The sequence below is a fragment of the Meriones unguiculatus genome, chromosome X (assembly GCF_030254825.1).
Source record: "Meriones unguiculatus strain TT.TT164.6M chromosome X, Bangor_MerUng_6.1, whole genome shotgun sequence".
NCBI lineage: Eukaryota > Metazoa > Chordata > Mammalia > Rodentia > Muridae > Meriones > Meriones unguiculatus.
The window spans coordinates 37,112,278-37,130,994 of record NC_083369.1 but is presented as its reverse complement, the minus strand read 5'-3'; the positions used below and the strand labels follow the sequence as shown (position 1 = coordinate 37,130,994).

At 40.2% G+C, this 18,717-nt stretch overlaps 1 protein-coding gene across 2 annotated transcripts in view; it reads left to right on the top strand.

Annotated features, from left to right (window-relative positions):
* The first annotated feature begins 408 nt into the window (after nucleotides 1-408).
* The window catches only part of Gnl3l (G protein nucleolar 3 like), a 41,094-nt gene continuing 22,785 nt past the window's right edge, over nucleotides 409-18,717 (top strand). Inside the window, exons 1-2 of one of the 2 annotated variants that reach the window (XM_060375601.1) lie at nucleotides 409-545; nucleotides 2,895-2,965. In XM_060375601.1, coding sequence (XP_060231584.1) covers nucleotides 2,947-2,965 — 19 coding nt within the window. In that variant the 5' untranslated portion in view covers nucleotides 409-545; nucleotides 2,895-2,946. Of the gene's footprint in view, nucleotides 546-2,831; nucleotides 2,966-18,717 lie in introns of both variants that reach the window. The other variant, XM_060375602.1, reaches the window with a different exon arrangement.

Below are 18,717 nucleotides of genomic sequence, written 5' to 3'. Positions count from 1 at the left end.
CCTGCGGAAAGCTGCTGAAAACAGCTAATTAACTCACTTCAGGTGGGAAATACTCGTCAAGACCGACACGTGATCCCGGCGGCCATTTTCTCGTACCATCTGTTGCCATCGCCATCTTCCTGGACAAACCATTACCCCTACCCCCGTCTAACCCCATCAGTGACTACTTTGGTGACTGAGATCAGAGATGTATCTTTAACCCTAGTCAGGAGGCCGCAAAAAAAAAAGCTCGTTTTATAAATAGCTTTTGTGACCACACGAATACACGCACACAAACACACCGCCATCACCATCGCCAAGCTTCCGGGCCCTCTTCCCTACTTTTTTATCCGCTGCAGCTGGGAGGCGGGGCCAGCGTGGGAGCAGGGGCGGGACTGTTCAGGGCAGCATTTATCTCGAAACCACGCCCTCGCGCAGTACGCAAAGTAGGGGGAGCAAACTAGCTGGGTTGGGATCCGGAAGTCCGGGCGGAGCCTAGCTGCATGCTCTTCGAGCAGTGACATTGTGCTTCCCGGAACTCGCGGACGTCCGTGCTAGAAGTGTAGGTAAGAGGCAACTTTTCTCTTTTTTTCGTGGTGAACGCTCATCTGGCCAGCAGTGCAGTGAGAGTCGTTTTTTAAAAGGTGAAACCAGAGGTGTTCGCCATCCTGGAATAGATAGGTGACTAGCTAGCTCGCTTGTGGGGTAGAAGGGCCTAGAAGAGCTCCACATGTGGAGATGCGCTGAACTGCATTCTGGCGGCCTCAGAGAGCGGCTGTAGAGAGACACAGACCATACCGTATGAGACGAAGTGTCCAATGCCTTTTCACCTTTCACGATATTTAGACGTCATTTCGCACTACTGCCATTACTCTCCTGTAGACAGCCCTCCCCTTACATATGTGAGCAGATCTATTAAGTTTTTATTTGCATTGCCCAGTAGAGACAAGTGTCAACCCATCAAATGGTGAGAGGTGCTATCATACCTGCCCTATAAGAAAATAATTTTTTAATACAAGGCTGTGCAGTGGAGACTTCTCCTGGCTTAGTAAGGTACAGATCTTCATCGAGGTTTCTCCTTGTCCATCCCATACTGCTATAGTGGAGCTCAGAAATATGTAATATGTAGAGGAAGAGACCTGCCCTTCTGTAGTCACCAGTCCACACCTTCAGCCTGAATATCAGCCTTCAAAATGGTTAGAAACACATGCTTAGGGCAACTACACAGATTCCCGCCCCCCCCCACCTTTGCCACTAAAGACTTTTCATTGTGGTAAATTAGACCCCATACATACCCCATAAAGAACTTCTGGTTTACTGCCTTCCTGAAGGCCCACCCCAAATTGGCCTACCGTACGTGGGAACAGACTTTAGACCACTGAGATAAAGTTATGACTCTCAAGGAGACCTCAAGGTAGAGAGACTCAGTTTTATTCTCTTCCCTTTTAAGGTAGACACAGACTCCACTCTCACAATGATTTATAATCACCATAGAGAGACATGTGAGCAGTGGAGATGCAGGTCACCCCCCATCTAGCTCTGAAAGATTAAAAATATATATATATATATGAGTGATCAATTTATTTGCATGTATGCCTGCATGACAGAAGAGGACACCAGATTCCATTATAGATGGTTTTGAGCCACTATGTGGTTGCTGAAAATTGAACTCAGGATGTCTAGAAGAGCAGCTAGTGCTGTTAAACACTGAGCCATCTCTCCAGCCCCTAAACAGTTTTGTTCTTGTTGTTTTGTTTTACGAGACAGGGTTTCTTTGTGTAGCCCAGGCTGTAGATTAGGCTGGCCTCAAACTCATAGAAATCCTCAGCCTCTGCCTCCTGAGCACTGGGATTAAAGTTGTACACTACCACTGTTGGGCAGGTTTCTTCTCACCTAGGGTAAAAGGATAGATACACACTTCCTAAGGTAGGAGCAAATTTACTGAGTTTATAATTGCATGGCCTTATGACTTCCCATTCTTTGCCCATATAAAGAGCCAGGGGCCCTATTCTCTTTAAAACTAATGTGCTGCTGACTCCAACACCCACGGAATCTATACACACCGTCTCAGTCCACCACCTGTGGAAGGATTAAGAATAGCTTCCATCAGGTAAAGGTGTGTGGACCCTATTCATTCAAAGCTGTACTCTTTCCTTCATGCTACCTCATCCTGGAAATAAGCATAACACCCTTTCCACTCACTGACAGATGAGTAAAACGACCTAGGTTCCACCTTCCCTAGCAATTAAGTATCTGGACTAGTGCTCTCCCATGTAGCAGAGATGTACACATAGACATGTAGTTACTGTGCTGCTTTTTTTTCCAGTCAGTGACCCAAGAATAGAGGGACAAATGACATATCCTTTCTCCTATTGCCGGATGCAGACCCTAGCCACATGTACAAGTGAGATGCCCCTTTCCCCTCCAGATTTGGCATTGACTTCAATCTATGCAGACATAAGTAAGAATTCTGAGAACCTGTTTCTCCAAGGTAGATTTTTGGGATTTGTTCCTTTCCATCTTTCTAAGGGTAGATGACATGTAGAAGTCCCCTTTGAAAAAAGCAAACCACTCCATTCCAAGAAGAAAGATGTCACCTGTTCCTTCCCAGTGTGGAGGTGTTTAGCTCTAGTCTTTTACCTGGGATATGACACCACAGGTATCCAGTCAGTGTATTGGAGGTGTGGACTCCATCGGGGAAGAGAGGATCTGATCTACTTCTTTCTTTGAATATATCCATTTCCTTGCATCTGCCTAGTCATATCAGCCCTAGGTCCAGTATAGCCCATTCTCCTAATTTCCCAAATGTTAGGTCATCCTGATCATGCTCTATTACATTTTATTTTCTTTAGGGGGCTTGAAAGAGAATTGTGGTTCCCGAGTCTCTCTTCAAATTCCTCCTTCTATTCCAACAGGAAGAAAGTGGGAGGATTCGAACATCTCTCTTTTCAAGCTAGTCGGATCATCATGATGAAGCTTGGACACAGTGAGTTTCCTCTATCATACTGCTCCCAATCTTATACATTCAGTATTTATAGTATTTTATAATAAACTTTGTTCATTTCCTTATTTATTTTGAGGTTGGCCTTGAACTTGCTGTGTAGCTGAGGCTGTACTTGAACCCCACCTTTCTCTCTCAGGCAGGATTACACTGTGTATTCCCAGCTGTCCTGGATCTCACTGTGTAGACCAGACTGGCCTTCAAACTCAAAAGATCTGCCTGCCTCTGCCTCCACCTCCCAAGTGCTGGAATTACAGGTATATTCTATACATGTGGTTGAATTTTGTTTTTGTTTTTGAGATTAGCTTTGAGTTCTTTAAACAGTCCATTGTAGCCCCAAGCTCCCTTATCATCTTGTTTTAGCCTCTCAAGTATTGAGATTTTAGGACTGTGTTGCTATGCTCAGCCCACAGCTTAAAAATTACTCAGTGTATTTCTGCTCTTTTGGTTTGGGTCTTACATGGATGATGTCTTTGAAATTCTGATTTCTCGAAAGGTAGTCCTTTCTCCTTGTTCTCATTTTATAGATGAGAAAATGGAGAGTCAGCAAGGTTAAGTGACTGAATCTGAAGTAAACAGCAATAAATATCATGTCATGCTGCTTTAATAGGCCCTACTTTTACCTTTCTGTTGATATCATAAGAGCCACCTCACCTCCTTTTTTTATTTCACCTCACCTCCTTTTTTCTTTTTTTAAATTATTTTAAATTTATTACAATTTATTTATTTTTATTTTTTATATATTAATTACAGTTTATTCACTTTTTGTATCCCAGCTGTAGCCCCCTCCCTCATTCCCTCCCAATTCCACCCTCCCTCATCTCCCATGCCCCTCTCCAAGTCCACTGATAAGGGAGGGAGGTCCTCTTCCCCTTCCATCTGACCCTAGCCGATCAGTTCTCATCAGGACTAGCTGCATTGTTCTTCTCTGTGGCCTGGCAAGGTTGCACCCCCTCAATGGGATGTGGTCAAAGAGCCAGCCAATGAGTTCATGTCAGAGACAAGTCCCTGTTCCCCCTACTAGGGAGCCCACTTGGACAATGGGCTGGCATAGTCTACATCTGTGCAGGAGTTCTAGGTTATATCCATGAATGTTCTTTGGTAGGAGTATCAGTCTCAGAAAAGACCCCTGTGCCCAGATATTTTGATTCTGTTGCTCTCCTTGTGGAGCTCCTGTCTCTTTCAGGTCTTCTATCTCCCCCTTCTTTCATTAAGATTCCTGCACTCTGCCCAAAGTTTGGCTATGAGCCTCAGCATCTGCTTTGATACCCTGCTGGGTAGAGTCTTTCAGAAGCCCTCTGTGGTAGGCTCCTGTTCTGTTCTCTGTTTTCTCCCTCTTCTGATGTCTATTCCGTTTGGCTTTCTGAGTGAAGATTGAGCATCTTACCCAGGGTCCTCCTTCTTGCTTAGCTTCTTTAGGTGTACAGTTTTTAATATGATTATCCTATATGATATGTCTAATATCCACTTACAAGTGAGTATATACCATGTGTGTCATTCTGCTTCTGGGATACCTCACTCAGGATGATCTTTTCTAGTTCATACCATTTGCCTGCAAATTTCATGATTTTCTTGTTTTTAATTGCTGAGTAGTATTCCATTGTGCAAATGTACCACAATTTTTGTATCCACTCTTCAGTTGAGGGACATCTGGGTTGTTTCCAGCTTCTGGCTATTACAAATAAAGCTACTATGAACATGGTTGAGCAAATGTCCTTGTTGTGTACTTGTTCATATTTTCGATATATGCCTAGGAGTGGTATAGCTGGATCTTGAGGTAGCACTATTCCTAATTGTCTGAGAATATGCCAGATTGATTTCCAAAGTGGTTGTACAAGTTTACATTCCCACCAGCACTGGAGGAGGGTTCCCCTTTCTCCACATCCTCTCCAGCATGTGTGGTCACTTGAGTTTTGTTTTTGTTTTTTTTTTTTAAATCTTAGCATTTCTGATGGGTATATGGTGAAATCTCAGGGTTGTTTTGATTTGCATTTCCCTGATGACTAAGGACATTAAGCATTTCTGTAAGTGTTTTTCTGCCATTCTATATTCTTCTATTGAGATTCTCTGTTTAGCTCTGTACCTCATTTTTTAATTGGGTTACTTGGTTTGTTTCTTAACTTCTTCATATATTCTGGATATTAGCCCTCTGTCAGATATAGCATTGGTGAAGATTCTTTCCCAATCAGTAGGCAGTCATTTTGTTCTGATGACAGTGTCCTTTGCTTTACAGAAGCTTTTCAGTGTCATGAGGTCCCATTTATTGATTGTTGATCTTAGAGCCTGTGATGTTGGTGTTCTGTTCAGGAAGTTGTCTCCTGTGCCAGTGAGTTCAAGGCTCTTCCCCACTTTTTCATCTAACAGGTTTAGTGTGTCTGGTTTTAGGTTGAGGTCTTTGATCCACTTCGACTTTAGTTTTTTGTAGGGTGATAAGTGTGGATCTATTTGCATTTTACTACATGTAGAAATCCGGTTAGACCAGTACCATTTGTTGAAGATGCTATTTTTTTTTCCATTGTATTGTGTTGGCATCTTTGTTGAAAATCAGGTGTTCATAGGTGTTTGGGTTTATTTCTGGGTCTTTATTCAATTCCATTGATCCACCAGTCTTTCTGTGCCAGTACCATGCTGTTTTTGTTACTGTTGCTCTATAGTACAGCTTGAGATCAGCGATGGAGATACCTCCAGAAGATGTTGTATTATACAGGGTTGTTTTAGCTATTCTGGATTTCTTGTTATGAAGTTGAGAATTTTTCTTTCAAGGTCTGTAAAGAATTGTGTTGGTAATTTAATGGGAATTGCATTGAATCTGTAGATTGCTTTTGGTGAGATGGCCACTTTTTCTATGTTAATCCTGCCAAGCCCCGAGCATGGGAGTTCTTTCCATCTTCTGATATCTTCTATTTCTTACTTCAGAGACTTGAAGTTTTTTTTCATACAAGTCTTTGACTTGCTTGGTTAGAGTTACCCCAAGTTATTTTGTGGCAATTGTGAAGGATGTTGTTTCCCTAATTTCTTTCTCAGCCCATTTGTCTTTTGTATACAGGAGGGCTACTGATTTGATTTTGAATTAATTTTGTATCCAGCCACTTTGCTAAAAGTGTTTGTCAACTGTAAGAGTTCCCTGGTAGAATTTTTGGGGTCACTCATAACGTCTACAAATAGTGATACTTTGACTTCTTCCTTTCTGATTTGAATCCCTTTCATCTCCTAAATTGTCTTACTGTTCTAGCAAGGACTTCAAGAACTATGTTGAAGAGATATGGAGAGAGTGGGCAGCCTTGCCTTGTCCCTGATTGCTGATTTCAGTGGGATTAATTTAAGTTTTTCTCTGTTTAGTTTGATGTTGGCTATAGGCTTGCTGTATAATGCCATTACTATGTTTAGTTTAAGTGCCTTGTATCTCTGATCTCTCAAGGACTTTAAACATAAACAAGTGTTGGATTTTATTAAATGCTGTTTCAGCACATCTAAGCAGATGATCATGTGTTTTTTTTCTTTTTTTTTATATGTTAGATTACATTGATGCATTTATGTATACTGAACCACCCCTGCATATCTGGAATGAGCCTACATGGTCATAGTGGATATCTTTGATCTGTTCTTGAAATCGGTTTGCTAGTATTTTGTTGAATATTTTTTGATCAGTGTTCATAAGGGAGACTGACTTGAAATTCTCTTTCTTTGTTGGGTCTTTGTGAGGTTTAGGTATCAAGGTGACTGGCTTCATAGAATGAGTTTGGTAATGTTTCTTCTGTTTCTGTTTTGTGGAATAGTTTTGAAGAGTATTGGTTTTAGCTCTTCTTTGAATGTCTGGTAGAATTCTGCGCTGAAACTGTCCCTGGCTTTTTTTGAATGGGAGACTTTTGATGACTGCTTCTATTTCCTTGGGGGATATAGGAGTATTTAATTTGTTTACCTGGTCTTAATTCAGTTTTGGTAAGTAGAATCGATCCAGAAAATTGTCCATTTTATTTAGATTTTCAAATTTTGTGGCATATGGGCTTTTGAAGTAAGACCTAATGATTGCATGGATTTCCTCAGTGTCTGTTGTTATGTCCCCCTTTTCATTTCTGATTTTGTTGATTTGGATAGTTTCTCTGTGCCTTTTAGTTAGTTTGGCTAAGGGTTTGTTTATCTTGTTGATTTTCTCAAAGAACCAGCTCTTGGTTTCATTGATTCTTTGAACGGTTTTATTTGTTCCTATTTTATTGATTTCAATCATGAGTTTGGTTATTTCCAGCTGTCTACTCCTTGGGTGTGTCTGCTTCTTTCTTTTTTCTAGGGCTTTCAGGAGCTCTGTTAGGTTGCTTGTATGAGATGTTTCGAATTTTTTCTTGAAGGGACTTAGTGTAGTGAACTTTCCTCTTAGCACTGCTTTCATCGTGTCTTATAAGTTTGGGTATGTTGTGCCTTCATTTTCATTGAGTTCTAGGACTTTTAATTTCTTTCTTTATTTCTTTCCTGACCCAGCTGTCATTGAGTAGCAATTTGTTCAGTTTCCACGTGTGTTTAGTCTTTTTGTTATTTTTGTTGTTGTTGAGGTTCAGCTTCAGTCCATGATGGTCAGATAGGATATAAGGGATTATTTTAATCTTGTATCTGTTGACCATATAATCTGTGTGCCCATGTATATGATCTATTTTGGAGAAGGTTCCATGAGGTGCTGAGAAGAAGGTAAATTGTTTAAATTGTTTTGTGTTTGGGTGGAAGGTTCTGTAGATGTCTGTTAGGTCCATTTCATTCATGACATCTGTCAGAGTCATTGTTTCTTTGTTTTATTTCTGTTTTGTTGACCTGTTCTTTGTTGAGAGTGAGGTGTTGAGGTCTCCCACTATTACTGTGTAGGGATCTATGTGTGGTTTAAGTTTTATCAAATATTTCTTTTACAAATGTGGGTGCCCTTGTATTTGGGGCATGGATATTCAGAATTGTGATGACGTCTTCTAAGTGTAAATTTCCTTTGATGAGTATGAAGTGACCTTTCCCATCTCTTTTGATTAATTTTGTTTGAAAGTCTATTTTATTTGATATTAGAATATCCTGCTTGCTTCTTGGGTTGGTTTGCTTCGAAAGCCGTCTTCCAACCCTTTACTCTCAGGTAATGTCTATCTTTGTGACTTAGGTGTGTTTCTTGTATGTGACAGATTGTTGGGTCTTGCTTACGCATCCATTCTGTTAGTCTGTGTCTTTTTATTGGAGGGTTGAGTCCACTGACGTTGAGAGAGATAATGACCAGTGGCTGTTAGATTCTTTTATTTTGATGTTGGCTGTGGCAGTGTGTTCATGTGCTTGGCTACTTTTGGTTTTGCTGTAGTAAGGTTACTTATTTCTTGTGTTTTCCTGAATATAGTTAGCTTTCTTGGGTTGTATTTTTCCGTTTAATATCTTCTGTTAGGCTGGATTTGTGGGTAGGTATTGTTTAAATTTGTTTTTTCATAGAATATCTTGTTTTCCTCATCTATGATGATTGAGAGTTTTGCTGGGTGTAGTACCCCGGGCTGACATCTGTTTTCTTTTAGGGTCTGCATGATATCTGTCCAGACCCTTCTGGCTTTCATAGTCTCTGTTGAGAAGTCAGGTATGATTCTTATGGGTTTGCATTATATGTTACTTGGCCTTTTTCCCTTGCAGCTTTTAGTATTTTTTCTTTGTTCTGTATACTTACTGTTTTGATTATTATGTGGTGAGAGGAAGATTTTCTTTTCTGGTCTAATGTATTAGCTGTTCTGTAGGCCTTGTATGCTTATAGGCCTCTCCTTTAACTTGGGGAAATTTTCTTCAGTGATTTTATTGAAAATATTTTCTGGGCCTTGGAGATGGGAATCTTTTTCCTTTATTCCTATTATTCTTAGGTTTTTGTCTTTTCATGTTGTCTTTGATTTCTTGGATGGTTTGTATTAGAAATTTTTTATATTTAACGTTTTCTTTGACAGATACATTGATTTCTTCCATTGTATCTTCTACACTTGAGATTCTTTCTTCCATATCTTGTAGTCTGTTGGTTATGCTTAACTCTGTAGTTTCTGTTTTCTTCCCTTAGTTGTTCTTCTCCATGATTGCATCCATTTGTGTTTTCTTTAATTTTTCCAATTCTATCTTCAGATCCTGAACCATTTGTTGATTTCCTTCATCTGTCTGACTGTATTTTCCTTCAATTCCTTCAGCTGTTTGTTTGAACATTACTGTTTCTTTTACTTATTTCAGTAATTTAATTATTTCCTCTCTGAAGGCCACAAACTGTTTAGCTGCTTCTTCCTGTATTTCTTTACGATGGCCATAATCTGTTTGACTTTTCCTGTATTTCTTTACGGATGGCCATAATCTGTTTGACTTTATCTTCCTCTATTTCTTTACACATTTTATTGGTTTCCTCCATTATCCTCCTCATAAGCAGAGCCACATGCCTGTGTGCTCTGATCACCTTCCCAGACTGAACTGTGGGCCACACAACACCAGAGACTGGGTTTTCCAGGCAAGAGAGAACTTCATGGTGAAGGAAGAAATTGGCACCGACCTCAGGTCACCCAGACAATCCCTGGAAAAGGTCACAGGCTCTAGCAGGCACTCAGACACCAGCCCAGAGACCCCGCCTGTGCGCCCAACTCAAACTGTCTCAGACAGAACTGTGGGCCCTTTTCCAGTTCAGCCTGGGATGATGATCAGAGCAAGCATTTCTTGGGCTCTGGGCTGGCGACCCAGCACCTGCCAAGACCCTGGAACTCTTTCAGGTTTTAGCTAGGTGACCATAGAAGGGACGACATTCCTTCCCACACCGGAGGTTTTTCTCTTACCTGGGAAACACAATTGCTGGTGTTTTAGGGCCCAGAGTTTGGGATGTTGGTTGCTGTGCAGTCACTGCTGCCCTGCTGGTCAGACACAGAGTCTTCTTGGTGCTGCCATCTTGGATCCCCCCAACCTCTTTTTTTAATTAGCTCTATAGCCTTGGCTAAGTCACTTAACTCCATTTTTCTTATTTACAATACCAAAGTCATTAATTATGTCTATGTATTTGTATTGTTTTGAGAATTTTTTTTGTTTTTGTTTGCTTTGACAGAAGGTCTTTCCAGGTAGCCTATACTAGCTTTGAACTTGTCATATTTCTGCCTGACTTCATCTCTGATTGCTGCCTTATAGGTGTTAGGCAACACACCTGTCAAGAGGATTCTGAGTCAGTGTCTCATATAGTCCAAGTTGGCCTTGAAGTCATAATGATGACTTTGATCTTCTGATTCTCCTGTTTCCATCTCCTTAGTTCTGGGGTTACAGGCTTATGAAACCATGCTCAATATAGGTTTCATACCTGTTTATTGATGTGTGTGTGTGTGTGTGTGTGTGTGTACGTGTACATGTGTACGTATGTGTGCACTGTGTGGCATGGCACGTGTGGAGATCAGAGACAACTTGTGGGAGTCTGCTCTCTTCCTCTACCACATAGGCCAAGGGGATTGAACTCTGGTTATCTGTCAGGATTGACAATAAGTCTTGTTTTACCACTGAGCAATTTTGCTTGTCCCAGGAGAGTTTCTTGACATTGTGTCTTGTAGTATTTCTCAGACTGGCCTTCAAATTCAGGGCACAAGCCATCCTCTTATCCAAGTATTTTGAGTATCTGAAATTATGAAGAATTAATGAATTTAAATAGATGAAGTGGGTGTTGGAGAGATGGGCCAGTGGTTAAGAGAGCACTGGCTATTCTTACAGAGGACCTGGGTTCAATTCTCAGCACCCACATGGCAGCTCACAACTGTCTGCAGCTCCAGTTTCAGAGGATTTGACACCTTCACACAGATACCCGTGCAGGCAAAACACCAATGCACATAAAATAAAAATAAATAAATTATATATAAAAGAAGATGAATTATTTAGAACAGTACCTGGCACTTTGTAAGCACTTTCTGTAAATATAGTCATTTCTGTATTTCCACAGGAGACTATTTTCAAGATCTCTGGCAGATATAAAATAAGTCAGTGTTCAAATTCCTTCTGTAAAACAGCATACTATTTGGGTCTAGCCTATAGACATTTTCCCCCTGTATTTCAAAAGATTTCTGAGTTACTTGTAATAATCTAATACAGTGTAAATTTTGTGTAAATGGTTGTTAAACTTGTTTAGGGAATGATAACAAATAATATATAGAGCAGATAGTTTTTTTTTTTTTTAATTACATCAATTTCCGTATGTCTGTTTGCTGTGTCATGCCATGGTACACATGGTACACATGTGAAGGCCAGAGGACAACTTTGAGGAGTTTCTTTCTTCCTTCTACCATATGGGCTCCAGGAATCGAACTTAAATCATCAGGTTTGGTGGCAAGTTGCTTTACCCACTTAGCCATCTTGCTGGCCCCTAGATGCAATTACTATTTCACAGTTAATTGAGTCTGGATGCATCACCCATAGATATGTAGAGCCAAGATATGTGTTACAAGTATTGAATAAAAAATTTCATCCAGGCAGAATGGCACATGCCTTTAATTCTAGCATTCGGGAAGCAAAGACAGGTTAATCTCTGATTTTAAGGCCAGCCTGGCGTACCTAGTGAGTTCCTGGAAAGCCAGGACTACACAGAGTAACCTTGTTTCAGGAAAAGCAAATATATATAATTTTCAGTCTCACTGGGCATGGTGATGCATACGTAATATTCTAGCACTCTAGAGACAGAAGTAGGAGAATTTTTCTAAGTTCAAGGCCAGTCTTAACTGCACTAGGGAATTGCAGACAGCTTAGGTCGTCTAGCAAGGCCTTGTTTCAAAACACTCTGCCAATGTTCAGACTCTTGCTCCTTGGATTTTGCTCCTTTAAAGATGCTTCCACCACATTACCCAATTCCTGAATGTTAGATTTTTCTTAACTGAAACAGACTGTGTGGATGAATGGTTGTTCTTTCAGCTTTCAGGGCTTATCCCTTTCTTATGAATTTTTTTATTCTTATTGTAAGTAGTATTTCATTCTATAGCTGAGGCAGCTCCAACTCACTATGTAAGGAGGCTCGAACTTGTAGCAGTTCTCCTATGTCTGCCTCCCAAGGCTGACATAAAGGCATGAGCCACCACAACCTGCTGGGGAAGTCTTCCAGAGTGTTGAGGTACATTTTCTGTGATGCTGGGTAGCAAAACTCAGGACCTTGTATGTACTAGGCAGGTGATCTATAAGTGAGCTTTATCACCATATAATTTTAGTTGATCAGTTTTGGATGGCTGTTTAAAAGGGGTAGTGTTGTATAATTTAAAAAGTTTACAGTGACCAGGCATGTTGAGTCACACCTCTAATCCCAGAATGCTGGAGATAGAAGCAGGATTACTGCAAGTTTTAGGCCAACCTGAGTTGCATATTGAGACACTGCTCAAAAAAAGAAATAAGGACCTACGTTGGGGACCCAACTTAGTAGATAAAATGCCTTTCATGTAAGCATGAGGACTAGAGTTCAACTTCCAAGGACCCACATAAAAGCTGGGCAGGCATGGTAACCTCTTGTTACCGTGTACTACAGAGGCAGAGATAGCAGTCTCGGGGATAAGCTGGCTAGGTGTTGCTACCCAAGTCAGTGAGCTCAGGGTTCAATTGAGAGACCCTGTTCCAATAAAGCAATTTAAGAATTTAAGAGAGCAATTGAAGAAGACACTGATGTAAACTTTGGGCCTCCACACACATGCACATGTGCCTCCATATGTACATGTGCCCCACACATGCATACATACATGTATAGCACATGGGTCACATCTACATTCACATACAAGACTTAAAAAAGCATAGTATTAGCTGGATGTGAAGGTTATTAACTGTAATTCTAGCACTTGAGATGCTGAATCGGCAGAACTGCTATGAGTTGGAGGCCAGTCTGGGATGAAAAGTGAACCCTGGTCTCAATAAACTCAAAAAAGCCCCAAACCCAAAAGCGAATAACTGCAAATGTCAATGGCAGAGGTTTATAATCTGGAAGCAACCTGCTTGCTAGCCAGAAGATTAATAATAGTAAAGGTTTCCTGGGTGGGGCAACAGAGGAAAAAGAGATGGCTGGGTGAATAAATAATGAGTAAAAGGTTTGAATGTCTAGGAGACTGGACACATGAACTTAAAGATAGGAGAGTGGTGTCTGAGACTCCTTTCAGAAATCCAGGACATTTCGGGGGGTGCCCTTTTCAGTATTGTCATGAGTTGGGTGGCTGAGATGGCATGGAGATCTGTAGAGGTGAAGATATCAAGGAAGTGACAAACCCAGGTTCTTGGAACGACCACCAGGTGACCTCCACGATGGTGACTGAACTTGGCTGGAAACTAAAACTGTGAGCCATGCACTTTAGTCAATGAGGAAAAGTGACAGACAGTGACAGACAGCAGAGTAATAGGGACCCCAGAAGAGCAGCTGGAATTTTATTGTTTTTTTTTTATGTCTTTTTTTTTCTTTTCTAAGAAATGTTTGTGTGTGTATGTGTGTGTGGGGGTGGGGGTGGTGGATATAGTTCCAATAAGACAACGGTGAGTCTGGAGGACACCTCCTCTCTCTTCTGGCCTTAATATTAATGCGCCAGAAAAAACATCCATCTTTTGAGAAATCTTTACAAGTTAAGCTTTGTTGTTGAGAGAGCTAAGACCAAGGGTGGGAGGTTGGCCAGTTGTTCCTGATCACCTATATATGGAAGTTCCAGAGGACATCAAGGTAAGTTAGATGTCAGAAGTAGAGGGAAGGCACAGATGAAGTCAGTGTAGCTGTGGGTATACAGGGACATTTTGGGGGGAGGAAGTATGGAAGATGAGAGATAAATTAAGGAGGACTCTGTGTTGGATACTGATATGAGAGTTGAGTATAGGCCTAAATGTTAGTAGATGCAGGCATTGGGCCTCAGTAATTAAAGAAAACATTTTCTTTAGTCATGTTTGTATGTGATGGTGTATATTTCAAGCTGGAACACTGAGGCAGGAAGGTTGCTTGAACCAGAGTTTCAGACCAGTCTGGACAACTCACCTCTCTAAAACAAAAACAGTTCTTCAAAATCATATAGCTAGGTAGGTGTTGAGGCAGAATAAGAGCTCTGATCTTCCAGCTACATAGTGCTATCTGTTTTTCCTTAGAAACTGTAATAAAGCCAATGGCCAGAGGATCCTGAGTGTAGGGTAATGACTGACTGTACCCCTGTTCCCTTTTTGTCCTGTCACTCTTTCTTCTCTTTGAAACAGATGCTTACCTTTTTTTTTTTTTTTTTGAGACAGGGTTTCTCTGTGTAGCTTTGGCTGTCCTGGACTTGCTTTGCAGACTAGGCTGGCCTTGAACTCACAGGGATCTGCTTGCCTCTGCCTTCTGAGTGCCGGGATCAAAGGCATGCGCCACCACATCTGGCTATAGATGTTTACCTTTGAGTGATGTTTTTTCTTTCACTGTATGTCTATAACAAGTCCTAGGGCTCCATTGCCAAGGAAGTTAGGGAGATGGAAGTTCTTGAGACCTGGTTCATTCTAGCCATCACATTCTTTTTGTTGCAACTAAGTGCTTTTGGAAGTAAAGAAGACTTGAGATCTATTTTATTGTTTTCAAGCAGGGAAAGTGGCTCATACCGGTGTTCCCAGCACTTGGGAAATGGGAGATTGCTGCAAATTCAAGAGTAGCCTGGGCTACATTAGGAAACTATGTTATCCTTTCTCACCCCAGGGAAATTTGACACATTCACATTCCTTATAGCAACTAGTATTCTGGTCAAATTTCTACCATCTCATTATACATTTACTCCTCACTTTTTCTTAAACTGATAGTGTAATTAAACTTTATCGTGTTACCAAAGTTAAATAATAGCTCTTTTGATCTTACCCATTCAGAATGAGACCTGTAGCACATTTCGTGTATTTTGTTTTTTTCCAGTGCCCCTATCTTAAAATTGATGTCTTAGTTCTGAGCTAGTTCCTTAGGTTTTTCTTCTTAGGTTTTTTTTTGTTTGTTTTTGCACTTGTTCTTTTTATTATTATTATTATTATTTAATTTATTTTATGTGCATTGGGTTGGGAGTGTCAGGCCTGGAGTTACAGACAGTTGTGAACTCCTATGTGGGTACTGGGAATTGAACGTGGGTCCTTAGGAAGGGCACATAGTGCTCTTAACCACTGAGCCATCTTTTCAGCCCCTCTTCTTAGGTTTTAACTTACAGTTCCTAGCCTAATCACCAATTTTCTTAGTACTGTTCATAAGTTTCCTGTTTAAGCCTACTTTGTTATGTTTACTTTGCAGCCTTTATTCTGATTTGATTTTTGTTTATCTCCTATCTTTTCCTATTTTTCTTCTTCCTACCTAACCATCCCTTGGACCTTGAAGATGTTGAATTAGTTTCTACCATAACCCCTAATTTTTATTTTTAGCAATAGTTTGCCAGAAAGGAAATATTTTTACATAAGAGTGGTTGGAGAGAGGAATTTGGCTGAGAACATAGTCAGTTCCTTTCCTCAGGATTTATTGAACATCCAAATCTAATGCTTTAACCTGGAAACTTTTGTGTGCCCAGATGATGTCACAAGTAAAAAAATTCTACACTGCAAAAAAAATTGTTACATGCACAGAATAATTGAAAATTGCCTTTAGGTTCTGTGTTTAAGGTGTATGTGTCCAAGAAATTTTATGTCTCCAAGAAATTTCAGATTTTAGAGACAGTGTCTGGTAGCCTAGACTGGCCTTGAACTCAGTACATAGCTAAAGAGTTACTTTGAATTTCTAGTTCTCTTGCCTCCACTTCCCAGCGCAGATATTACAGATGTGCATCACCATGCTGGTTTTTTTTTTTTTTTTTTTTGTGGTGTTAGTAAAGAACCCAGGGCTTTGTGCAAGTGCTGTATCTTGTACATTCTCAGCTATCCCCCATGATATCTCCTTGCTGATATGTAAATGAGAAAAACTAAAACCTGAGACACTTCTGATGAAAAGTACTTTGGATTAAAGATATTCTATGCATAGTAGCCTTGCTGTTAACTATTCAAAGTTGTTTCTTTTGTTTATTGGGAACTTTTATTTGTACACTGGAAAATGTTTCTCTCTTTTTTCATTGCTGTTTTTGAGATAGGGTTTCTCTGTGTAGCCTTGGCTGTCATTGGACTTGCTTTGTAGACCAGGCCGACCTTGAACTCAGAGAGATCTGCCTCCCCAAGGGCTGAGGTACAGGCATGTGCCCAGCCTAAAACTTTTCTTTTTATGCATGGAGATCCGAAATTCTATCAGGATATGCTAGGATAGATTTTTGCTGCTGTTGTTAATCTTTTTCTGTTTTGCCACTACTGGAGATAAAACCCAGTACATTTAATAAAACCCTGAACATCTAATCCATTACTGAACTAATTTCTACATCCACTGTCTTAGATTTCTATTGCTGTGATAAAAACACCATTACCAAAAGCAATGGAATGGAGGAAGAGGGCTTATTTCAGCTTACATGTCCCAGTCACACAGTCTTATCATTGAAGAAAGTCAGAGCAGGAACTCAAGGCAGGATCCTGGAGGCAGGAACTTAAGCAGAGGCAATGGAAGAGTGCTACTTACTGTCTTGTTCCTCATCTCGTGGCTTTCACAGTCTTCTTTCTTTTGTTTGTTTCTTTTTTCTTTTATTCTTTTTGTTTGTTTGTTTGAGATAAGGTTGCTCTGTGTAACCTTGGCTAGCCTCAAACAGAGATCCGCCTGCCTCTGCTTCCCTGAGAACTCTGTAGACTAGGATGGCCTTGAATTTACAGAGATCCACTTGCTTCTGCCTCCTGAGATTAAAGATTAAAAGTGTGTGCCATCACCACCGGTCTTTCTTTCTCTCTCTCTCTCTCTCTCTCTCTCTCTCTCTCTCTCTCTGTCTTTCTATCTCTATTTCTTTAATAGTTTAATGTATTTTAATAGCAAACTTACAGGGACAGCACAGAAGACAGACAACATTAAAAACATGTATTTGCATGTAGAACAACTCAGAAAAGTATAGTGAATGGATGTAATCTACTGCCACTACTGTTTGTTACAAACACATTTAGTTGCTTTCAATAAGAAATTTACCTTTTTTTTTTTTTTAAATCCAGATGCTGGGATTGTCCAGAAAAATTTAACAGGTTTATTTGTAATTGTTAAAAAGTTGAACTGTTGAAATGTGTTCAGTGAAACATTTTGCTTGCATTAATGCTTTCTATCTTTCTTGTATATTTTAAATATTTACACAAACATGAACATAGAAAAACTGCCAATACCTGATTTCGGTCCCCTATTTTTCCACTCAGCAATCATATACTTTTCTATCTTTTGACCTATGAGAAAAAAAATTAACATTAAGAACTACTGACAACAGGCAGAAGAGGATAAAGCTTCTTTTTGAGAATGAAATGTTTCCCCTCATAGCGGAGTCTTAAGTACATTTTCCACTTATGTAGTGTGCTAGCTGGCAAAATTGTTACATGTTTTGTATCCCTAGCACACAGGTTGGTATTGTCAAAAAGGCCAACGCCACCTCCCAAAATAATGATGATGAGAAATTCTGTCATGGACGTGGGAATAAGGGAACATTTATTCATTGTTGGTAGGAGTATGAACTGGTACATCCAATTTAGAAATCAGTGTGAAGGTCCTTCAAAAAGCTAAAAACAGATTTACCATATCTTATGGCACATACTTTGCATAATATGTGTTCTGATACAAAAATTTTTTACAGAAATTTTTTTCACTCATATTTTGAATAAAGTTACTAGGAGATATTTTAAACTAACGACAACAACAACAACAACAACCAGTTATGCCTCACTTCCCTCTTGCAAAACACCAATAGCTGTACTCTGGAAGTACAGATCTGTTTTGAAGTCCTGAACAATTTCTCCCACTAGATGTTGGAAGTGGAGCTTGAGAGCCAAAAGTTCATTGGATTACTATTAACATGTGCCATGGCCCCAAGCCTGTAACCATGAGGATTCTTCACCCCTCCAGTAGCAGGAACACTCTTGGGAGTAGCTTTTGTAGCCAAAAGTTTGTTTCCTGGGTGTTTTATTACTGGTAGGTTTCTGTACAGTCTGCTTTGTAGGAGCCATGGTATGGGCACATTCTTACTTACTCTCTTCCTTCTTCAGCTGGAGCTTGGCAAGTGAGAGGAAAGCCTAGTCTGCTCTCTTATAGAACCCAGGACCACCAGCCCAGGGATGGCACCACCTACAGTGGCTGGGCTCACTCCCATGAAGCACTAAGAAAATGCCCCACAAGCCAGTTAGGGAAAGATTTTTCTCAGTTGTAGTTCCCTGTCTCAGTTTGACCAGAAAATCGACCAATGTACCCACGTTGCAACCTTATGCTCTGTGTATCTTTCCGATCTTATGCCTATCAAGATAAAAAAAAAAATATCATGTAATATTTAAAAAAAATATTTGATTCTCTCTTTGTACCTTTTCTTTTTCAAGAATTCTGCTTTTGAAGATTGTTTTCCATTGTTATCCACATTTATAGTTTCTTTTGGATTCTTATTAAAAACAAGCTCCCTCCCTTGGTCTCCTAGTCTATTAAGTTGGTTGTGGCTGGAGTCCTTGATGAAGGGTTTATTTTGACTTATTATTTGAGGAGTTACATTTCACTGTGGCAGGGAAGGCAGGAAGGGGAAAGCAGAGGCAGTTGGTCACATTGCAGCTATGGCTAAGAAGTAGAGTGGCTTCTTTTTTTTCCCCCTGTTATTCAGATTGGGAATTTAGTCCATGGATGATGTTACCCACGTTTCAACCTCTCTGGAAACACCCCTAGAGACATGCCCAGAGATGTG